General features: G+C 37.1%; 1 protein-coding gene and 1 pseudogene across 1 annotated transcript in view; one reads left to right on the forward strand and one right to left on the reverse strand.

Moving 5' to 3' along the window:
- Positions 1 to 24,949, forward strand: part of Oxct1 (3-oxoacid CoA-transferase 1) — a 158,993-nt gene extending 134,044 nt beyond the window's left edge. The window contains exons 14-17 of the mRNA XM_004641800.2: positions 1,679 to 1,768; positions 11,205 to 11,285; positions 19,260 to 19,361; positions 23,139 to 24,949. Coding sequence (XP_004641857.1) covers positions 1,679 to 1,768; positions 11,205 to 11,285; positions 19,260 to 19,361; positions 23,139 to 23,180 — 315 coding nt within the window. The 3' untranslated portion in view covers positions 23,181 to 24,949. The remainder of the gene's footprint in view (positions 1 to 1,678; positions 1,769 to 11,204; positions 11,286 to 19,259; positions 19,362 to 23,138) is intronic.
- On the reverse strand, positions 19,777 to 20,193 carry LOC105743621 (annotated as a pseudogene).
- Positions 24,950 to 25,149: the final 200 nt, after the last annotated feature.

The following is a 25,149-nucleotide window of genomic DNA, read 5'->3' on the forward strand; positions in this document are numbered from 1 at the left end:
AACCACTTTGAATACACAGATACAAAATGGACATTCATAGGTATACCCCATTTTTTCTAAGTTCCGTTAATGAATATAATAGGTGTGTAAACTCAGCAAAATATTCTAAAAGAGTCCAGTAGCCCATAATAGCATTGGGTCTTCTGTTTAAGTGGCAATGTCAGAAATTATTGACCTGAGTCCCCCACAACTCAACATAACAATCCTGGAATTTTTAAAGGAACTTTTCAGCACAGTGCCTGGGTATGTTTAGCTTCGGAATTTATAGCAATAATTTAGACAGACAGTCATTGTTTTTATTTCCGATTTTCTTTATTTTGTAGCATAAGGGTATCAGGATTCTCTCCAGAAATGTTAGGACTTGATGCACAGTTTATTAAAGTTGCATTTGGCAAAGGATGAAGGCATTGCTTTATAGAAGTTTAAAATTTCACATTTTCATATAATCTGATTCATTTCAAGCTCATATATCTGAAAGCAGACCCATTTAGTATCCTCCACACCTCCCTCCCACTTGTTGCCAGCTGCTACCCATTTCATTCAGTGGCAGGCTCTAAACACAGAGCATCGTGACTACTTTTTCCTTTCCTTTATACTGCTTGCCTACTTCTCTTTATGTTGTCTCTGAAATTATGGAATTCAAGACCCCATTTTAAAATCAGGTGTTGATTGCCTTTTCTAATCTTTTCAGAGCTCTGAAATTGTGGGAAAAGAGACTTCTAAGAGTTTACTGTCAAATCAGAAAGAATAATTAGGTTAAAAGCGCAAATAAATTTTAAGAGTTTCAGTGTTAGAAGACACTTCTCATTGATTTGCTTGAACAAGAATTTATTTCATTATCTCTGGGAACACTAACTTTTCCAACTCGGTAACCAGGGTACTGAATAAACAATTGGAAGTTTTCAAAGTGCACGGTGCATAAGAGATGGTTGATAGATGTATATGAGTGAGGGGACGGACAAATGGGCAGAGTAGAATGGTAATAGTGAGAAGATTGTAAATGCAGCTTCTCTTTTCTGATTTTGCTTAACAGGAATCTGTTTTTTTTTAAATTTTGTTTTGTTTTATTCTTCCAAAAGCAAGTTGAATGCCAGATATTAGAAAGGCATACCTTTCATGTTAACCATTACTGGATAAACACCTCTAATGTCTTGGTTTACCATTTAATGGCATTTCAATGCGGAGGAAATTCAAGAGCACTTTAGAAAGTGTATATAGTTGAAGACCCCGTGGTGTCTATAATGTGTTTAAAAAGAAAGATGTGGTGGATGTCAGTGGTATTAGGATATCAATGTGATATTTTTGCCAAAAATGCTCTTAAATTGTTTATCTACTGCTTGTCTTATTGCTGAGGTCATCAAAAATCATATTAAGCACTTAATAAGAAGGACATAATAATATTTATCCTGCTTTCATCCATATTTATCCTGAACTTCATCTTAGTGCTAATAGGTCATCAACCAAATTATGTTAGCCACTTAATAAAAATGCCATCACAATATTTACCCTGAACCTTGTCCTTATTCAATTATAAAACTTCAAGTACTAAGCAGCCAAGGTTAATGAGTTTTCCTCATTAATTACTCCAGCAAGTTATCCACAAGTTAATTTTATTCTCCCATATATGACTGAAGTGAAGGACATAGAAGTACATATTTCCTCTTTCTGTTTTTTGCAGGGGAAGATGGTGAAAGGAATGGGAGGGGCTATGGATTTAGTGTCCAGTGCCAAAACCAAAGTCGTGGTCACCATGGAGCATTCTGCAAAGGTACAGTGTCCTCTACTCTCGAAATGCAGCTGTTGGAAATTCACAGTACACCAAAACCATGCACATCACATCACCTGATTGTGTTTTTTTTTTATCGTTTACTCTGACTCATTCAAGGTGATAGCACTTACATTTCAGAAAGAAAGATAACAGTAAGGGTAGTTATTTATTAATCTTTGGCTAAATGGTTTTATTTTGCATGAAGCCAAATCTCAGTATGCTTTGAATATCTACCTTGCATGCAGATTAAAAGTAAAGGCTTTCGGGCTAGCCAGATAGCTCAGCGATTAAAGAGCCTACTTAGAAAGATGCAGTGACCAGGGTTTGATCCCTGGCCCGCTTCGCTGGCTCCACCCCTTGGGTGCTCTGAGACATTGAGACTGGGCAGAGTGGTGTCCGCCTGTAATCCCAGCACTTGGGAGGCTGAAAAACAGGAGGATCACTACAAGTTCGATCTGTGTAGTGGGACCCTGTGCTAAATACATTAAAAAAAAAAGTCAAGCCTTTCATTTCTCTAAAGGTAGTGAAAATATGTTGGGAGAAATGGAATTGACTCAAGTTTTAAAATTATCGTAATTGCTCACTGTGTGCAAAATGAGAACCACAACAAAATGTGGCTTTCAACATTTACTTTCATTTGGGCAATATGACTTCTTACCAGGGTTAGCATTTCCAGAAGTGTTAAAATGGGTGAAGTGATGATAGTGAGTGTTCTTACTCTGAAAGGTATCATATTGTACTTTGATAAATCAATTATTTATGTCTGTCATGTACTAACAGTGACTAGCTTTAACAGTGACCAAAACTGGATAAAAATTACTGATCTCCTGGAGCTGATTGTCCTCCTTTCTTTCGTCCTCTTTGTCTTTCATACTACCATTTATTAAGATTTTACTGTGTGTCAGCATGAGACTAAGCAATCTGTGTACAAGCCCATAGCTTAGTATAGGTATTGTTATATTTTATAAAAGGAGCTTTAGAGAGAGTAAGTCATTTGCCTGAGGTTGGCTACCTAGTGGAATTGAGATTGGACTGTGGTGTCTGTAACACCACAGCCATGTAGTGTTTCTTTTTTGTTCTTGAGTTGGTGTCTTTATACTAACTGGTCACTTTCCTACCTGAATCATTGCTGCCTGAATCCTTTAGCGTCTGCCAATCTGAAACATTGATATTGGTTGGTACCTTCTTTTTAGGTCATTTTTCATTTTCCTTTATTTGTTTTCATTCTTAGTTTTTAAATTTACTGGTTCTCATGTTGAGTCCTGCTAATTTGAGGTAAAACAGTAGCATGTTTATCCTCTTTTTATTTAGTGATGCAGCGTTGTCTCAGCATGGAGTTGGAGGATTTGCACTTGGCTTGGTCCCCATGGGGGAGTTCTGTTATAGATGTGTGCTATGAAATGATTCTGTTGTAAAAACGGCAATAAATATAAATTATCATAAATTGTTTAGAAAGCAGTGGGAAGTGTTTTGTGGTGCATAAATGTGGAACAATAGAAACAGAACCAGCATAGGTGAACTCTGAGAGGTGCGTTGCGAAAGCATCCAAAATATATTTCAGAAGGAGAAGGATGCCAAGCATGCAAGTCCAATCTAAATCTTTCCTGGAACATGATACCTATTTGGAAAAAACTTTCTTTTTTCCCTTCTGTTGTTACTGTAATATTGATGCATAGTCACTGAAGCCTGGCACGTTTTGGATTTTTCTGCATTGATTTTCCAAACATTATGCCCATATTTAGCAAAATCTTTCTCTCCCCCTTCCTCTCTACTTTCTCCCTCTCCGGTCTCCCTTCCCTTTCACTCCCTCTTTTTCTTTCTCTCTCCTTCTCTCCCTTTCTCCATAATCTTTTTTTTTCTCAACTGGAATTTCTAATAGAAGAAAATAAAGGTATTTCAAACTATTGACTAGAAATCCTTTACGACAGCTTTCTGCTGAGATTTTACTGTGAAGAAACAAAATCACGTTACCTTTTCTTCATTGTTTTCCTGTGAAGAAATTATATTTTTTAAGATTAGAATTGAAGTTATTTTTCTCTAGATACTGTCACTTGAACAAACCAATAAAAATAACTTGTGATTATAATAATCATAATAAATTGTCATACTTAATAGTTGGATAGTTTTGAAAGTTTACCAACAGAGTATCTCTTCTTATCACCTTCACATCTTACCTGTAGTCCTACAGTGCATGGTTGCTGCTTGGTATTGTCCACCTGGATCTGTGACCAGGCTGGCTGAAGGTGATGTAGGAACCTCACCATATCTTTCCTACATTTTTATTCTAGCTCCAGATACCTTTTTTCATTCCTCTAGAGAGGAATAGTCTTTGATGCTTTGTCTTTCAGTTTGGTAGAGTTTTGCTATATCTTAGCACGTTAGTTTACTTGCTTATGCCACCATGAGACAGTTAAGAAGAGATACTATGTGTCAGGTATTATGAAAGGCGCTGGGGAAATGAAATGATAGAGAGATATGATCATTTATTTTCAGGCAGCTCCAAGTAGCCTGGGAAAAGAGTGTATAATTGGGCACCAAGTTCTTCTGTGGAAGTGCAACCGAGAGCTTTCTGTGGGATGTGTGGAACATTTGCAGGGAGACTTGTAGGATGGCCACACTTCACAGATGACAAGTGCAGAAGTATTACAAGTAATAGAGCCTGGGTCAATGGGACTAGGAGGGCAGTGTGTGTAGAGAGATTTACAGCTAGGGCCTTCTTGTCTGAGAACAAAAGGAGAAGGATTAGATGAAAGTGCACACACACACACACACACACACACACACACACACAGTCTGCCTTTGTACAATGACCAAAGTTTCACAAATGTAAAATAGATTGTGTTGTCTTTTTCCTTAGCCCTCAGTGGATTCACAGGGATTCAAAACCAAAGACCTTATTACTGTCCTATATGATTTGACTTCACTCTTGTTTCTCTGTGATTCTGTTATCATTTTCCCTCTTATCCACCTACCTTCAAACATACTCTTCCTCAAAGTTTCTGGAACATTCTACGCATAGTCATTCCTGAAGACTGTTACACTTTTCATTCTCTGTGTTGCCGGTGCTTTTCCCCACATGACCCCATTATTCACTCCCTCACCACACATAGGCCCAGAAGGCAGAGCAGCTTTCACCATCCTGATGGCCTTTCACCCACATTAACCTGGACTCTGAGAGGCTCCAAGCCAACAGCACACTGAATCTGGGTGTCATGCCTCCAGACCTCTTTTTTTCTTTTGTTAAATTTTTTTAGTAAAAACTATCACCACTAATTTAAAAAAGCAAGTGTTTTATTCTCAGTGTTGAAAACTGGAATTGTATTCCTAAGAGTATAACTTTCAGAGCACAAAAGCAAAGAAATTCAATCATACTTGCCTTTTATTGTAAACAAGCAAAGCTTGGGAACCTGTTTTTGAAATTATAAATGAGAGCTCCATTCCCAAAACGGGTTTCAATTTTATTTTTATTTAGATAGGAGGTCTGCATTCTGACGGGATAAAGAGAACCATAATGATACTGTTATGAATTTTGTGAATGATTTTCTGATTTATTGTAATCTGTCTGATGGCACAGGTCTCAGAAATCTTGAATGGTATTTTATCTTTTTTACTTTTATGAAGAGGAATTATAAGATTATTAGACAATTATTAATCTTATGTTATACCAAATGTGCTATGAAAGCTAATAATGTTTAAAATATCCTTTCTTTGGGAAGATTCCTGCGATAATTTTCAACAACACTAAAAAGTATATTAAGGCATTCCTTTGTTACGACAGTTCATAATTGACAATAGTTTCAGCTGGCTTGATTCTTTTTCATTCCTAAAAGTTGTCATTCTTATATAGTTTATGTTATTATATAGTTAGACTGATCATGTGTCAGAATTTGTTTGGAAAAAAAATACCTTAAAAGAGAAATTTGGGAGGCTGGAGGTACGGCTCCTTGCAAGAGTATGCATTTAGCATGGGTGTGATGCTAGCTCCCGTCCCCAGCACTGCCAAAATATAAAAAGTAGAAATTCTCATGTTTGGTTTTTCCTTTATGATGGAAATCCCTGCAAAAAGTAAAATGTTGCCATGTAGAAAGAAAAGACGTAACAGTTCACAAGCCATTAAATCTCTTAAACATACATTACAGAATTTAACTAAGCTAATAACTTTAAATTCTACTTAAACTTGGAGTTTATGGGCATGAATAGCCACATTTTTTAAAATGGAAGGAAAGCTAGTGCTAAGAGAAGATTTGTAAGGCACCACAGCAACTCATCAGTAGAAAGAGAAAATAATTCCTCGTCCCTGAAGGTCAGGGACAACAGGATGCAGACTTCACAGAGAAAAGCATCCTCCATGTTACGGTAAATTTTGTTTTGTTTTGTTTTATGTTGAGGAAAAAAAATCTATTCTAAGATCTCAAATCACTGAAGATTATTTTCAGGGAATTGTTTTCTATATTCATTATCTCTTTTGCCTAGTATTTCCCTTAAAACTGTCCCTGTAACCACAAGTTCTTACTGCATCCACATATAAAAATCTTTTCCAGTAGCAAATGTTCTCTACATTGGCCAGGCCTCCCTGCTGAAGTTCTGTGTGGATCACTAGAATCTGTACTGAGCAAATGCTATAGAAAGGCCGAATTTACCTTGTGAGGATAAACTCTGTGTGAGCAGAGTTTCCTATTTTGTATTTTGTGTAGCTTGATTTTGTTTATTCAACAAATTCTACTTTTCTATATACCACATTGATTATCACAGTGAACTGACAGCCATGCATTTTTGTATTATACTATTCCCCAGTACTGTATAACTGTGTGTGGCTCAAGGGTGTACAGACAATATTCCACTTGATTGAACCATTAAGATGGATGGACCGAAGGAAGGAGCCAGGGATAGAAGCCGCTAGGCTTTCTTTGATATTTTAGCAACTTAGGAGTCAGATGTGATATTGGCTTCCTTGTTTTGAGCAAAGAATTAAACATTCTCTTGCCAAGTTCTGCCCTTATAGTCTATGCTATCAGTGGATTATGACACATTTGGAGATTAGGAATAAGCAGGTAGAAGAAGTGAAATAACTTTAATTCATTTTGTCTCTTTTTAAATTTGTATCTAGCCTCCCACAGTCCTGAGTTGCTCCTACCTCTTCATTTGATCATTCCTGTACCTGTCTCTCCAAAGTTTTGTGTTCCACTTCCTGTATTCTTGTTAGCTTTGCTTCTCCCAGTGAGCTCTAAGCTGCTGGGAACATACATGTACACACCTGAGAACCAGAAAGGGCCTTAGGTCGTTCCCAGACACTTAGTCATGTGGCATTTTAAAGCTCCAGCTCTCAGAACTACTTGAATCAGAAATGTAATGTTCACGCACCACTTATTGAGCACTGATTTTCCAGGGGTCTGTTACCTGTTGTAGCTTCAAAGCTGAACAGTCTCAGGGCTCAGCAACTCGGAGTCTATTGCACAGTGATGTGTAGTCAGTGACTGAAACATCCCATGTGGTGTGGAAGAAGGAATGGTCCAGGGGCATGGGAGCAAGATATCAGATAGACACATTTTAGAAGATGTGCTCAGGGCAAGTGACACTGAGCCAAGTCCTAAAGCTAAGGAAATATGTTGGGATTGAATTTGAGGTGACAGGATATGAGATGGTGTGTGTTCCAGGTAGCAGGAAACATAAAACCTTGAGGCATTACTTCATTTAAAAACAACCAATTCCCAGGAATTGGGTCTCCTATGTAGTTGATCCTTAGGGCTTTCTCAGAGAAGGTGCATGAAAGGCAACAAGTATTGCAGACAGACACATTAGGAAGTACAGAAAAGATAAGCATGAAATGGGGTGTCATCAAAACAACATCTTAAACAAATGCTCAGTTGCCTCAGGTGTATGAAATGTTGACATCAAGTGGAAAAGTCATTCTGCTATGGAAAAAACACAGCTGGTTATTTGGAATTAAGTGCGCTTTGATAACATGAGACTCACTATTATGTTAGCAGGGATATTTATCACACTTCAACCAGAGCTACTGGCAGAATGTACAGCCAGGATTTCATTCAGACATCTAAAGAATTAAAGAGGGATCATGATGAAGCACATAAGAGATAATATCAAAATGCTAAATCACTTTAAAATGGTGAAGAACTCAAAATCCTGCATGAGATCTATATGCGTTGAACAAGTAAAAGAAAAGCTTGAGGAGCAGGCACAAGAGGCAGATTTAGGTATTCAACAAGGTTTTTGTGATGTTAACAAATAACATGTTGAAACCAAGAGTCACGTTTTGTTATGCCTCTGTGTTTTCTGACATCTCTTATTGATGAAAGAAAAAAAAAGAAGCAGAATAAGGATGAACAAGACCTCATAACCTTGGATTTTTTTGTACATAGATTAAATCCCCTCTATTTTATTATTAGTAATTTAATCTGATTTTCATAAGTACATAGGAAGAGAAAACTACAATTTAAGGGAATTTGTTAAAGAGTGAAGTTCTGGTCTTTGTACTCCACCTGTAGCATTCTTTGCTCTACTGTTTCACTCCTATTAGGATTTATTTTTAAATGAGAACTCAGCAATTAAGCCTTCTTCATAAATCATGAATATATGCAACTGCCAAGGCACAGTGTGAGGCTCAGCCCAGCATGGTGAGAATGGAGTGATAAAGAGGGAGTTAGTCATATTGTAGCCTCATAGTGAACCCATTGTTGAGTACTTAAACTTTATGAATTCCAGTTTCTCTCTCTCTCTCTTTTTTTATCTCTGTTATGTCTTGGAGCTAAATGTGGTTGGAATCATCTAGCTACATTGTTCTAACTGCAAGAATACACTTGGTGCCAATTTGCAAGGCCAGCCGTATGATTACCTCCAAATATATATTGTGTTTTCATTAGTTTTGTAGATCTGAGGTATTTGTTTAGGCCATTTTCTGTCAGATTTCATGTAAGGATTCAAAAGTTCACAATGAATTCCATTGTTGTTTGTGTATATTAAGTTATATTTATACCAGCTAACATTTATTACTAAGTACTTGACAGTTGGATTTCATTTAAGCCTAGCAATGACTCTGTGAATTAAAGTGGAGAAGGAATCATAAGTACATGGATCTTGCACAAATAGTGTTGCACACAGACATTTGGCTCCAGCCCCTACTCTTTACCACTATGATATATTATGTATTCATAAGGTCTCTATTGATAGGGTGCAATTAATGCTGTCAGTTGAAATTCACGATTCCCCCTAAAATAGAGTTCATTGTTCATTAAAATCCAAGTGGTTTCTTTCACACTAGATGTAGATCTTGCTCTCAAATAATGAGAACAAAGTGAGAGCTCCCTACAGAAAATGTTCTTCAGAGGTCTATAGATTATTCACTTTGTTTGAAGTCAGCCTTGGAATTCATTGTGACATGCCTTATTTAAATTATATCAAATGTAAGAAGATCTGACAACTGTAGAAGTTCAAATATTCATCATTAATTTGAGCTGTTTAATTTGGCTTATGTGACATGTAAAATTTGAAATCTTGGAAGAATAGATAATTTAAAATGAAATAAAAGTGATGTTCTCTTTTTAAATTAAGTTTTCTTATGGGGAAAGATGCACAGACATAGAACTTGTTTATATAGGTAATTTCTATCCACTTCGTATATGTATTTATCACCCTTCTTTACTGTCTTAAAGTGATAGAGTTGCCATTTAAAAAAAGATCTTTCAAAGATTCTCAGTAGATTTTCCTTTCCCATTCATTGTTTCATGAATACATTCATTCAAAAGTTATTGAATGGCTTTTATGCCTTGCAATGCCTTAAGAACACTAGAGCCTTTAGATTACTAGGATGCTGCAGAGTAAACTGGTTATGAGGAATAAAGTAAAACTAAATGTAGTTATCTGAAATTCACATCTGACAGTGTAGTCGGTCTGCTTCCACTTTGGGAAAGGTGTAAATTATGTAACAAATTCATGTTTAAATTCAGGAAATTTGAAATGATAAAAGATAGCATCAGTGTTGTACTAAGTGTCCTTATATTTAATAGGTAAAAACAAAAACATTCATGTATAAGAGATGATTCCTGCATGTCCTGAGTTCACATTCCATGTTAAGGGGAATATTTAAGATGCTGGCTCTTGATATTCAAAAAAGAGCTTACTCATAATCATAAGAAAATGTTTTTAAGATCAGATAATCAGAATTAATATTTCAGTTGTGGTCCTCGGACCTGCCCTTGCGGCCACTTTTATATTGACAGTAGGTGGGCCTGGGGAAGGAAGTTCATGGGTAAAACCCTGTTTTCTATTCTTAATTTGTTTATGTTTGCAGAAAGAGAACTGTGACTAAAAGAAACTGAAAAAAATGTGCATTTACATAAGCTCACACATTGTACTGATGAGCAAACTGAAGTTCAGCTAAACTCTAGATGGAACATGCAAGAAAGTAAACACAATATGCTACAATACGTAGTCCATCCATGATCAGGTTTAAATGATCATGAGATCTCACAATGATAAAAGAAGTTGTTTTTAGATATTGTCATTAAATCGTCCAGTTTGGCCAGGAATGTGGACTCCTCCTGTGTATGCCTCCCAAGTAGTGGGGATTATAAGCATGCCTTTTAATTTAGTGTTTCTATTTAGCAATTCTAGATTGTTGACACAACTAGAGCAAGATACTGGAGACTAGACCCTTATGTCTGCCCTTCCCATTGTGGTATATCTAAAGAAAAATGTAAATTCTCATCATGAAGTTAACTACCAAGTGTAAAATGTCCATACTAAAACAGTTGAAAGTGATAAAGGTGGGTTTGGGGGTGATGATTATATGAGAATAAAATCCTCATCTATCACAAAGAGACTAGTAATTAATGTCTAAATTTGATTAATGAAGAAATAAGCATGGTTAACATATTTAAATTGTGGATATCAAAAAAATTGATAGAAAAAAATGCTTTAAAAATGGAACTGTAGTTCCAGTTAAGGAAGGCAAGGCACTACTGTTTCTGTGTATCTGTTTTTATAACAAATAAAAATTAAATTTTTTGTAATTTTTAAAGGGTGCTTTGGCACTTGGGCTCTACACATGTTTCCTCTACTTGGAGACATGGTCATATTTTTGAGAATCATTCTCTGGAAGAAAAAATGGCAGCATATTAGAAGTGAAATTTTACATCAGGTTATGCAAGATTAAGAGACTTGAGAGGTCAGCTCTGTGGCCTGGCATTTCTCAAATAAAACATGTATATGCCTAGCTGTTCACTTGGCATCTGCTCTAAATTATTTCAGGGACAGAAACTGCCTGCAGAAAGAGTAAAAAGATGGCTGTGCAAAGGTTTTACAACATGTATTTTGAAGACAATTTCTCTGGGAGTTGCTATTTCTCCTATACTTATACCTATTCTAAATAAGAATTGCTCCCTAAATACTGTTTTTGATGGTTCTTCTTTTTTTTAAACAGGGAAATGCACATAAAATCATGGAGAAATGCACATTACCACTGACTGGAAAGCAATGTGTCAACCGCATTATTACAGAAAAGGTAAAGTGCCTTTCTCTTTTATTTCCTCTAACGTCTGCCATTGTTTTTTAAAAGGCATTTTAGAATTTTGTGTTACCTTTTGAAGTATATCATGTCAGTAGTAATAGGATTAATTTAGTTTGTGAGTAGAATGAGTAATAAAAGGCATCCATGTAATGTTTCTATATATAGAATTTTTCATGAGCAACTCTGGAAATATACATATACGCAACAAAATTGAACTTCCTTGGTAACTTTGACATTGTGATATAGTCAAGGAAAGTTTTATTGATTCTTCTATTTTTTGACTATTAATTTATCAAACTGGATGTGATATATATATATTTTTTGATGTTTGTTTGTTTTTTCCTTCCCTGAATCATGAGTATAAATTGTTGGGTTTCACATTAGAAAACTCAAGCAAAATTGACTTTTAATCATGTGGATGTGAATTGTAGTACAGGCTTCACAGTGAGCCAAGAAACTTACTGTTTCTTGTATGCTTTCTACCTTAACACACTAACATTTGAGAGCCTCTCTGGATTTGTCTTCTGAGGTAGGAAATGTTGATCAGCATCACAGCTAGAAGCTGCCCACCGAAGAGAAGCACTGTGGGTAACTTGCTACAGTTACTTTTCTATCTCAGATTTGAATTTAGGGTGTTGGTTGTCATAATTCCTGTAAGTCAGTGAAGAGGGGGCTTTTTTTGTGATTGTGTCTTAATGAAACCACAAAATAGAGTTATCTGTATTGTGTTTTTTCTTCTTTTTTCTCATCTCCTTCTGGCAAGGGCGATAGAAATAGTGTCTTGCAGTAATCTAATTCACTAACCCTTAAGCAACGTAGAGCAGGCCTTTGAAGTGGGTTAGGTTCAAAGTGGGTTAGGTTTTAAAGGATATTCTGTCCTATGGTACCTCCTCAAAATTGTTTATGTGGAATTCCTTAAACGTGACTTACAGAAGAACAAGTGCCATGTCTTAGTTAGTAGTCTCAGCAACATGCTTCTCTTGTTGCTGAGACAAAATACCTGACAAGGAAGGAAAGGTTTATTAGCTCATAGTTTTGGAGGTTTCAGTCCATACTCAGCTGCTCCAAGGCAGAGCAGCAAGGCACAGGGCAACATTTCATGGAGGTGAAAGATAGCAAAAGCAGCAAGAGCAAAAAGGAAGGGAGACCAGACCTCTTTCCCTCCCTTATTATAAGCAGGCTACCAGCGTAGGGCAAGTGTAGCATTCACACCATCTCTGTGCCTTCTTCCTCTTGCACAGGCTCAAGTGTTTACAGAGTGAGTCCCCTGACCCCCCACTGAATTACTTAGTTAAGCCTCTAAACTTCTGAAGTTGACACAGTAAATTAACCATTAACCTGCTAGAAATGATAGAATATTTTATCTCACCCTTTATGCTTGGTGTCTTTGCCATTTCTTGAATACCTCCAAAACTATAGAAAGAACTTATTGAGAGGATCTACTGATTTGGAAATAGGAAAGAATAGTCAATCTTGTTTTCTCAACAAAAGTAGTAGTGTGGTAAGGATAATTTCAGCAACATTCTTTCCCGGTCTGATCTTCCCCATTTCCTAAGTAAGCCTTCCCCTCCTTTATATATCTTTCCCTCATTCTTACAAGGTTAGTGCTCTGCCTGCAAAATCACGCACTCCTCTTTATGGCCCTTGAAATTCTACCCATCACTTAAGCTTCTGGCAAGTTCCATTTTTGTTATAAAGAGGTTTCATACCACCTTAGCACAGAACAATTTTATCCTCAGAGTGCACTACCACTAACTTTGGTACCTGCCATCTAATTCCTGTGTTTTCTTATGATACAGCTATGTGAGTTGGCTTTCTGTTGCTGGTGTCAAATATCTGACACACACAATTTAAAGGGCAACATGGCTTAAGTGGCTCATGGTTTCATAAGGTTCAGCCTATGATTGTCTGGGTTCAACATAGAACCATCATGGTGGAAGAGCATTGCAGAAGAAATCAGTGCAACTCAGCTCCAGGATGCAGAGAGTAGGTGAAGAGGCGCAGAGAGGAAGGGGACAGGAACCAGATGTAATCCTCAGGGTCATGCCTCCATGAGCCGCCCAGGCACACCTGGAAACGTGCTTTACTAACTAAGTTGAGTGTCAAGATTAACTGTCCCAACAACTTATATTGTTATTTATAGGTATTGTCCTTAAAAAAGACCTTTTATACCTTTTCTATCCATCTAAGCTGTTGATTTACTCATTTGTTCATTTTAGAAGTGTTCTTAAGCACTTGGAACTAGACTGTTCCCAACAGTTGGATACGAAAAGGAGGAGGACACATTTCAAAGGGTTAGATAGATCTCAAACATCAGTAGCATTTAAAGTAATAAATACTGCAGAGAACACAGTAGAGATCCATGCTAGATGCTACATTAAGAACCTAAAGCACAGCTACTGACAGCCTGGCCAGCAGTGGCTAGCAAGGAACACTCTTAGGTGCAGTATATCATAGGCAGTGTTTTGTAAGACACTGCATAGCCTGTACCCTTTCTTCTCAGCTCTCAGTTTCTTTCTTTCTTTTTTTTTCCCCTCCCTTGACATTCTCCACTTCAGCCATCCTAAAGTACTTTGAGATACATTGCATTTCCTTCTGGACCATGTTCTTCAGGGACTTTGCCCATTCTGAAATTCTCTCTGAATCATTGTTCTTACCCCAACCCCAAAGATCAGTAATTTCTGCTCATCTTTCACCTCAGCTATTCATGTTATTTTCACCTCTGGCAGGTATTTCCTATCCCTCCACAAATCTTCTGGGTACTTCCCTGAATACTTGTACTTGTCCTAAGTTAGCACTGACAGTTGTGTTGAAATAACCCTGGGCTCTGCTCATTTCATTCGTAATTCTTAATCCAACATTGAACATGGTGCCTGACCCAGTCTCAGTAAACATTCATTCAATAAATGTACCATTGCTTTTCTTGGGGAGAAAGCTGATAGATTTTCCACGTTGCGAGCCTTGAAAGACAAACAGGAATTTTACAAATTAGAAAATAAATCTTTCAGGTAAAGGGAAGAAAACATGAAGTCACAGATGAGTTAGGAAAATATGACCTGTTTAGAGCAAGGGCACACCTAGAGTCTGAAGGCTAAGGTAGAAAAGACAAGGGCAAATAATGGGGGAGTAGAGGTGGCTTGTTAAGAAATGTAGTTCTTATCAGGAAAGGAGTAGGGAATCCTTCCATAACTTTTGGTAGTTGGGGGAAAAATTGATTAGATTTTTTTTTTAGAAGAAACAGACACTTTCGTAAAATAAAGGGAGACAAGATGAGACAGAGTCCATTTAGAAAGATCTTGACTGGTATAAACAAGTAATCAAGATTCTAACACAACCAAAAGAGAGATTTGAATGAGATATAGGAGACGGATTTGACCTAATTTGATGATGAGTAGAACACAGCAGTTAAGACAGAGATGATGCTCAAGTTTTCTGGCTAGAGAGGAAAACTTGTTGACCTGTTGTATTCTTAGCAGCTCCCACAGATGGCTCCTAAGAACGTGACACATTCTTAAGCACGCTGTGGTTTCTTCATCAGTCAGCGGTGCTTACTCAGCCTTGCGGTAGTCTCCTACTACAAAGAGTGTTTAATTCAGTGCACACAGGATTCATGCTTAGTATCTATGACTCTGTAGGGAATAATATATCAGGTCCTGAGGATCTACTGATAGTAAATATGATGTCACTTTTTTCCTGTGCCAAAGCACTAAATTTTTTATAGAATCTTTACTCTTTTTAAGTCTGGCCACAAAGATATCCATTCGGTGTGGGCAACAGATGGAACAAGAAGAGCCATTGTTCATGTTACTATGAGTCTGGCTTGATTTTCATTTTTAGTATGTTGTCTTAAATTTGATAATGTCAAAACTGGAAAAAAGAAAGGGAAGATAAATAAGTTAGCTGCTTTCTCAGATTTATTTGATGAATTTTTCAGCAGGTTAAAGTCATGTTTTCTACTGGGTTTCACCTAATCACAGATGAGATGCTAGTACTATGTAGAGGAAATTACAGCTTTAGAATGTTTATACCTAACAAGCAAGTTAAATATGGCATAAAGTTGCAGATTTTGGCTGACACTAAGATTTCAGCTAAATGCTGAAATCAGTATCCTGGTACTGAAGTAAAAGCAGCCAGTCTGACCAAACCTACCTGACCTACCAATCATAGAGTTTTTTTGAGGTTTATGGAATGTATTGAAGATACTAAAAGAAATATTAGCTGTGATAGTTGGTATAGCTCAGTGGAACTTCTTGATGAATTTTAAAATAAAACCTCAAATTATGTAGGCTCTTTGAAAAAAAAAATAAGGCTCTACCAACTGAACTTTTACCAAGAAGAGAATGAACGGTTCAGCCATCAGTACCTAGATTTTATGCTCTCAATATATTATTCTCATGTACCAAAAGGGTAAAAATGTTCTGTTAATGTAAGTATGTAGCACAGTGATTCTGTTGACAAATAAACTTAAAGCCCGATATTATTCACTTTTATAACAACATAAAATCTGGAATTGACATTTTTCATGCAAAATGTGCATCATATTCAACATCTATGAGAGCCAACAGTTGGCCAATGGTATTTTTGTATGCCATCTTAAATGTTATGGATGTTAACTACCATGTATTTTACTGGTTTGCACAACAAAGTGAAATGATAAAATGTTTTGCTTTTATTAAACCTCCTGTGATGCAACTAACTGAGGAAAATCTGCATTCTAGAATGGCTACTAAAAAAGTGCTCCTAAAAATACAAAAACTGATAGCAGAAATCCTGGAAATAGAGATTCCTATTATAGAAAAGTGCAGACAAGCTACTGATAAAAACAATAAAAAAGACATGCCAGGTGCCCCAGCAGCAAGGACAGAAAAAGTGCTAGTGAGGCTTATAAAATGCCAATTTTTAATCAGTTCTATAAGAAACATTGTCCTTTTTGTGAAAATTGAGCGTTTTTTGGTTACAAATACTTATGTAATGTGTTTATAAATAAATATTTAGCATAAATATTTTTTACTTTTATAAAAGTAAAATTAAATTTATGGCTCTTGAGTACCCAGGAGTAATACATCTAAAACTAGAACAAGTCAGTTGTTGCTGCAGGTTTGTGGAGCCCAAGACTGTAAGAAGACCAGGAAAAGAACAGGTTCATTTCAACATTCTCAGTTTGATATTCTGAGGATATCCAGTGAGAGGTAGTGATTAACGTTTGGAAATTTGGATCTGGAGCTTATACGAGAAGTCAGCAATGGAATAATTCATTAGTGTGTGAAGATAACTGGAGCCTGAACTAGAGGTGACATTGTATTGCAAAACTGAGTAAATTCTGGGCAGCCAACTTTGAATTTTCAACACCTCAAGAAAAGGAATGTTGTATGCTCACCAGTGTGCTCTGTGCAGACCACGTGCTTTACAGGCGCTTGCTGAGTGGGTGAGTGGCAGTGTGTCCAGCCCTACAGTGGCTCGTAAAGGACTGAAGCTCCAGTGTCGAGTCCAAGGGAAATTCCAAGTTGCCCTTTGAAAGATTCTTTGGGGACAATCCCTGATTGCTTCCTGATGTTAGAATGAAATTATGAAAGACGCCTTCCTCATCAACATCTGGACTATAATTAACTAATGATAGCAAATTAATTAGCTAACTATAACATACCCCTTATATTGTGATAAGGTAATTTCTATAAAACAAAGTGGTTTCAAAATTATTCTTAGAAGTTGAGCAATTTATTATAGCTTTTAAAAAAGCTTTGGTCTTAATTTCTGTGAGGTTTTTGCTTGCACTTTATACCACTAAATGGAATTATCCTTAAATATTTTAAAAGTAAACGTCCCTCTTTTAAAAAATAATAAATCATTGCCTTTCTAATGAATGATCTTGGGAGACAATTAGAGTGAGATAATTTTGTTTTGCTTTCTTGGTTGTGCCAAAAAGCCTCAGGACCTTGCACTTGCCAGGCAAGCACTTATTTCAATGCGCTATCTCCCCAGCCCCTAGACAAATATATTAATAAAGGTATTTTTTTAAAAAAAAGCAACAAGTCAATTTGCTATACATTTCCTCCTCATTCTCAAGGCTTATATTCATAATTTCATAGTTATCTTCCTTCCAAATCATTTCTGTGCCTGTTCTTAATAACAAAGTTCAGAGATGCTTTTTCTCTTGTTTCATGTTTATAAATTTACCATAGTTTATAATTCAGGAAAAAGTAAGACAACTTGACAATAATGCAGACATAGTTTCTATAAAGGAAAAGTATGCATGCAAGAAAAAAATTGCGTCTTTTTTTTTTTTTTTTTTTTTTTTTTTTTGTGGCAGGCTTAGCCCACCCTGGGGATGGGGCTGGCCTGGCATGTGGTGCTGGGGATCAAACCGTGGTATGTGTTTTGCCTAAGTTTGCCTAAGCAAGTGCTTTAGACCACTGAGTTATCTTACTGGCCCCAAAATTGTCATTTTGGGTAAAGCAATTAATGGGTTATATAGACATTCCTGGATAATCATTTTCTTCTCTTAAAATATTATGTCTTCAGACAAAACTTTTGTTTGTTGGGTTTTGTTAGGAAGAAATGAGCAAGTAAAAGGAAAGTTTGCTAAGGTATTTTCTTTTAAGCTTAAATCATATTTTGCAATAAAACCAGCCATGTTGGGAATGCAAGTATCTCTCATCCCAGTGATATTTTGCTTCTGATTTGGGTTCACGCACAGTGAGGTAAGGAGTAAGAACGTGCCTGCACTGCACCCCTGCCTTCTCCCAGACCTGGTTCTTAATGTATGCTCTTGCTATTCTTGTACTGTGTCGCAGCTTTGGGGAGTGGTTTTTATGATTCACTTCTACAGTTGCAGACAGGTTCACTAAGGGTTGCTTACCTGTTGTGAAGCAGAGCTGAAATTGCTAGTTTAGTCTAAATGACAACGTTCTGCCCTTCACTTGTTGCTGGGTCTTGATATTGGCCTTCTAGCCAGGAGAGTGTTTAAAATGCCACCTCAGGGGTTGACTTCAAAGGTAGTCTAAAATCAAAGTTCATACCATGCAAAGTAACAAAGTTTTGATCCTGCAAGTAATGACTGAGTTTAAGTTCAATCCAGAGGAGGTGAACATTGGACATTTAAGTATGAGGAGGACACCAGCTGCGAGAGCTGTGACAGGACTGCAGGAGTCGGGTTGGGGCTGCTGGGAAGCAGATCAGTTCTTACCACACGAACTTCCCCTCAGCAGACAGACCACCTTGAAACAAGGGAGCCTCCCGTAGTGGAAGTATCTAAGAAATCACCTTGGAAAACTTTTGAAGAATTCTTGGGTGGATGGTTATATTTGGTGCTTTTTAGGTCCCTCCCACAGGTTAAGCTGTAGCAGTTGGTGCTGCCGTGGCCTGAGGCAGTGGGCCAGAATCCAGATTGCAAGACTTAAGGGCAAGCTGACATCCTTGCAGTTGTCCTAGATGTATCTTCCCCCCTTGGGGAGTGTGTGTTTTCCTTAGGCTTTAAAGGGAAATTTTTACCATTTAACAGGTCTTTCAGCACTAAGATGGTCATTCTTTTATAACTATTTTCAGGCACTTCAAAGCACCTTTTTTGTTTTCTGTAATTCTTCACACAGAAGCATTTATAAACCTGTTTGCATCATCCGAGTCTCTCTTTCCAATTATCCCCTGCTCCTTCCCTTTCTTCCTTCTTTTTTATTCCTCTCCTAATCATTTTTAATCACCTTGTTGACATTTCACCAAAAGTGTTAGACTTAGCAAGAGGAGAGTAGATTTTAGAAGCTGGCAATGATGGTAATAAACTGCCACCAGTAGTCAGCATGCAGTTATTTTTCTGGCATCAACAGTGTTCCACAACTAATTGCTGATGAGGGAGTTGACATTTATTTCTAATACTTACTGTTGACATTTTTTTCATTGCTGATTTTCAGAGTCTTTTGTGCTGTAAAATAATTATTATGATGGAAGTTGTCATTGTCATTTCCTTGACTCCCACAGGCTGTGTTTGACGTGGACAAGAAGAAAGGGCTGACTCTGATTGAGCTCTGGGAAGGCCTGACAGTAGATGACATACAAAAGAGCACTGGGTGTGATTTTGCAGTAAGTGTTTCTGTGAGCAAATCCAGCCTCTTGGGTTGCCTCGCGGGCTCAGTGAATGGGTGTTTATAAGACATAAACCACTAATTTGTGATCATTTTGGGAAATGACCTTTGTGTTGAACAGGAAAGGAAGGAAGGAGCCTGCAGTAGAGAGCAGGTGGGAGCAGAGGCCGTGCTCTGACTCACAGCCTGGCCGTGGCCCTGGAGTCAAAATGGGCAGCAGCCCAGAAGTGGCCGGATGAGCCGGGCGAGCTTGCTCTCGCAGCCCTTTTCTGTAAAAGCCAGGCAGTTCCCCTCTTTGAGTACATGTCACTCAGGATTGAGCTTGATTAGCTCAAAAGTGGGACAAGATACAGAAAAATGATGCTTCCTTTTTTAAATTTTTTTGGTGGGTTCCCAAGTTTTATTCAATAAAAAATATTCCAGACAAAGGAGCTTTAATCCTCATCTTCCTCCTCCTCTTCATCCTGGTTAATCTGGAAGTAACGAAATTCGTAACTCTCTTTGCTGCTAGCAACTACGCGTAACCAGTCACACAGATTATTCTTCTTCAGATATTTTGTGGTGAGGTATTTCAAATATCTTTTGGAAGAAGGCACCTCGGAAGTCACAGTGATCCTGGTGTTGCTCCTTTCAGTGGTGACCACCCTCCACCAAGATTCCCAGCTTTGCCGTTCACCTTGGTTCTCTCCTAGAGAAACCGCTCGAAACTGGTGGCGTCCAAGATTCCATCATCCACAAGATGCGTGTGATCAAGGGGGAACTTCAGGACCTGTTACTTTTTTTTTTTTAACCCCCTTTGCCTTTGGCGCAAGCTTTTTCGTGGGCGTCATGGTAGCCAAGGAATCAGAAAGGGCAATGCATCCTTTTTAAAAAACCCATTAATGATAGGTTGTCTCAGCCTTTTTGAAATTTTGGAATTAAGTAAAAGTAAAGCTGTATGTCTTTCAAATAATGGAAGATAGATTCTTAGATACTTTTACACTCGGTCTTAGCCAAAAGGCTGGGAAGCAATCTTACATACTTTAAAAAGAAGAAATAAATAAATAAAAGAAGAAATCTGCTAATTAAAATGAAATGTAAAAGAAGAAAACATGTTAATGTTGCAGCTACCCTTCTTAGAGAAACAAATTAAAAACTTATTTGACAAGTCATATATAAGTTTTGTACATAACTTCCTATACATACTACATGCTTGGCTTGAATCTATCAGTACATAACAGATTTCTTTAAAACAATTTTGTTGCATAATTCATTATCCACATAATAACTATTCCTGCTACTGTACCTAGGTCTTTGTCTATTAACCTTTTCTGAATTTCGCTTTAGAGGAAAGAAAATCTCTAGTAGTATCTTGATTGAAAGCACATATTTAAATTAGCTTTCCAATATCCTTGGAGTGGGGTGCTATTTGTACTTTAAAATTTCTTACCCCAATGATAAAAGCAAAGTAATCAGCTATTCTTTATTTGTGTGTGTGTGTGTGTGTGTGTGTGTGTGTGTGTGTGTGTATAAGGGTTACCCTATATGTCAGATGATATTTCTGAGATCCATAGAGTGTTCAGTTGTCCGCTACAAAAGAGACTATAAAACAAAACACCCCCATTATTTAGTTGTTATACATGCCAGTAAATCCAGAATGAAAGGGTGTTTTTATAGCTTTTGCTTTGTTTTCACATAAAACATGCCATTTTCCACATTTTCTTTCTTTTTTCATTTTAATTTCTTTTTTTATTCATTTTAATGAGAAAAGATAAAGTAATAGTGAAATAGTTTCAAAATGGGTTAGTAGGACAGTTACAATAATTAATGCATTGCATATTGTTGTCTTCATAGTAGTTATTCAGAGGACAAGATGCAGACTTGATATCTTTGTCTAAACAATATTAGTACAAACCTTTCTTCTCAATGAACTAGTCTCTGTGGTTCCTCTTGTATTCCAATACCATCCCTTCTTTTACCGTTTCCATTAGTTTTACCTAAAATGTACATGGGTTTATGTATGTGGGATGTTACTTTTTCTCTTATTGTATGTCTGTCCTTGAGCTGGCAAGACTGAATGCATTCTCGTTAATCCTGACCTCTACGCCAAGCTGTATTACCCTTTTATTCATTCTTTAGTAGAAAACATTGCTTTATTCTTATTTTATTCTTAGTCATTTTTAGTACAAAACTGGGATAAAGGTCATTAACTCTTGACATTGTGAAAAGTAATACAAAATTTATTTATAAATGAACCTAAAGTATCCTCATCAAATACAATTAATTGCCTGCTTTTTTAGTTTTTAATACTGATTTAGTCATTCTTAGGAACCCTTCTTAGTTCTTTGGAGTTTATTTTACCATACATTCCATTCATTTATTTATTAATTTTACAAAATATTAATTATGTTTCCTGGAAGAAAAATACTAACATGGCTTATTACCATTGTCATATCAAAAAGCGCCTAAATTTTAATACTTTGTGCTATGCTTTCCAGATACTGTTCCTAACTAGGGCCTTGTGCCTACTTGCATCTTAAATTAAGAAATATGTCTGGGTGTGATGGCATGACAAGGTGTGATGGTACACACCAGTAATCGTTGGAGTTGGAGGCTGAGTGAGCAGTATCTCTATGAGTTTGAGGTAGCCTAGCATACACAGTGAGCTCAAGGCCAGCCTGGATTATGTGGCAAGACCGTCTCTCAAAAACAAAGCAAAACAAAATCTACTTCTGTGTTTTGAATGATCGATTATAGTTAACCCATATCATGTACATTTAGGATTCTCCTTCTAGTTCTACCTTAAACATAAACTTGTTTTTATTTTTGTCCAGTGTCCCAGATATGAGACTGCTGTTATATACATTGCACATAATTGATGTGTAACAGTTTTAATGCTGTTAGCACCTTTCGTCATAATTTAGAGTTGTTTTACAGTTTTGTATCATTTTTCTCCTGAATCTGAAATTTTTAAGATCTGTTATTGATCATTTATCTCTTCATTAATACATATCCAGGTAATTCAGAGATTACCTTAATTGCAAATCTTCCATTTTGAGGATTTGGAGACTTGTACTTTTGAATAGCCTTGGCTGAGTTCTCAGAGTTGTCATCTCCAGGACCAGGGTCCTTCCGGGGGAGGCCTTGCCTGTCAGGACTCTTTCCTTGTCTCCTTCTGCTCCCACCCTACATTCTTCCTCTTGATAGACCCATTCATCACTAATTTAGGAAGTATAATGCCAAAGGTTAAGAATTATTAAGAGCTCACATGTGTGCAAAACAGCTATGTTTTGGTGGTTTCAGAATGAAACATATTGTCTAGCAAGGCAGCTTTGTCATGGCCTCCTGGCTCTCATATGGACAGAGGGGGCTTATGGAAGCTGGTTGGCTCACAGAGCTGCTATTCTCCTCAGTGTACTCACCCTTGGATGAATGTGCTGTTGGAAGGCGGGGCCTGTCCAGAAGAGGCAGGCCTCTGGGGAGAGTCTGTCTCCATGCCTGGTCCTGCCGGGGCACTTTGCTACCTGGTCGCCATGGCATGGGCAGCTTTCCTCTGCTGGGCTTCTCCACCCTGCCACTTCTGCTCCAGACCTCACTGGCTGGACAGTAAGTGTGAGTGAAAATGAACCTCTTCTCCTTTAAGTTGTGGATGCCAGTTGTTGTGTCCCAGTGACCAAGGACAGCACTGGTCATGGCAGGGCTGCTTATTGCCTGTATCATGCAAGTTTAGAAATTCAGAGATGTGTGTCTCAGAAGGGTTTTCATATTGTGATTTTTTTCTCTTTTCTTTTACCAGGTTTCACCAAAACTCATCCCAATGCAGCAAATCACAACTTGAAATGTGGAACAGACATTTGTCGCCAGCTGCTAGTTTTTCATTTTAAACTCATAGGATTTAATTAAAAGGACATCAGGATCACAATTGTATATTTAACAAGTTGTTTTTGTTAAGTTTTCTTCTAGTGTTTCAGGAGTTACACAGCCATATAGACTTTATTCTCTCAAGCATGTTACAACATTTTAATGAAAACAAAAGAAACATATTTATGCTTACTTTGTTTCATAAGTACTGAGAAGGTTATTTTTACCATTGGTGCTCTTATCAGATGTGCTCATATCTTCATCTTGTATAGTAAATTATATGCAGTATTCACTAAGGGGGCCCTAACAAGAGTTTCATTGATATACTTTCCCTCATAACTAAATTAGGACTTAGTACTGATTTAATAATGCATATGTGAATTTGTTATTTGGAAGAATGTTCTCTTAGAGATTATTTTTCCTTCAGCTGACTTTCTTTGGGAGCTCTGATTTTGTGATTACATCCTATTTCCCTACACCATCTCTCTCCCTTTATATTTTTTGAGTTAAATAGATACCCAAGAAAAGCAGGAGTGTCTCTGGGAAGAAAGGCAATGGATTTGTGAAGAACCAAGAAGGCACAGACTCTGGATTGCTGCTGAAAGTTCAGCAAGACATTGCCTTTATGGACAACCATCCACCCATTTGTGCTTTGCCGAAGTCTGAAAAAAGGCTAAAAACTTAACTGATTGACATGGATGCTTTTGAAGATTTTAAAACAGCATTGTATTCCTTTATATCCAGAAAAATGCTGAAGATAACTTTCTTTTGCTGAGGCCCACTGGGCTGCCTGTACTTCTTAGGCCAACAAGGGCTGAGAGTAATTTATCATTAGTTCTTGGTCATAGGGAGAACAGAGTCAAAAGACAGGAAAACGACAGGTATTTACTTTTCTGGGCTCACGTTTCTATTCAGAAAAGACTCTAAGTATTGAATGATTTTTCTACAGCACAATTTTTTTTCTTTTACCCAGAATACTTAGTTTCCTAAAGTACTTCTGATTTAGCCTTATCTGGAGAGAAACTCATGATGGGCAAGACCTGGCTGTGGAGAACTGGGAACTTTTGGTGTTGGTGCTGGATGTGGCGGAGTAGATTTACAAGAAGTGCTTTTTCAAGGTATCATCAACACCAGACAGATAACAGTTACTGAGGCAGGAGGGTGGCTTTCAGAAGCATCCTGCATATCAGATGGGAGAAAGTGTAGACCTTCTGAAGGAACAAGGAACAGCTGGTCTCTCGATAGACGTAGGCATATTACAGTGTAATATGTCATTATCTTGGCATTCAGTATAGGAATTTATTCATATTTTAGGTGATAATTGTCACTGAACTGCACTTGTCTCCTAGTATAGTTACAGTTATGTCATGTATAATATTCAAGGGAAAAGAGAATTGTTTTTAAGAGCACCACACTCCGTATATTAAACAGCCTTCCAAGCAGGCTGCATGGGTGAAAGTATACACTCCCAGTACTGGTTAAAAACAACAACTTTTCATATAATATACTAGGTAAACAAGGGAAATATATATCTATATTAGAGTAATAATTTAGAAAAATATTTTGTTAGTTACTGTTGTATTTTCAATGTTATTTGCTTATCATTCCAGTCTTTAACATGTAATTCTAAGAATTTCCTAAACAGTGGCAGAATCTAAGTTAATAACTTAATATTCGTGATCAAAGAGTGCAGAGATGTTAACAAATGCATTAAGAAATACAATAAAGATTCCAAGTTGGTAGAGATCAGTGTGAGTGTCCTTTTTATTAATTGTGAATGGTATGACTAAACATGAAAATACTGCAACAAAGATTATTAGAATAACCAACAATAAAGTCAGTACACTTTACCACTTCTAATCAGGTTGTTGCTTTGCTTTTTATCTTACCAAAGAAAAGATATTGGCTTTCTAGAAGAACAAATAAAGCATTATCTAAATGAATTC

This window comes from Octodon degus, unplaced genomic scaffold (assembly GCF_000260255.1).
Source record: "Octodon degus isolate 3935 unplaced genomic scaffold, OctDeg1.0 scaffold00142, whole genome shotgun sequence".
NCBI lineage: Eukaryota > Metazoa > Chordata > Mammalia > Rodentia > Octodontidae > Octodon > Octodon degus.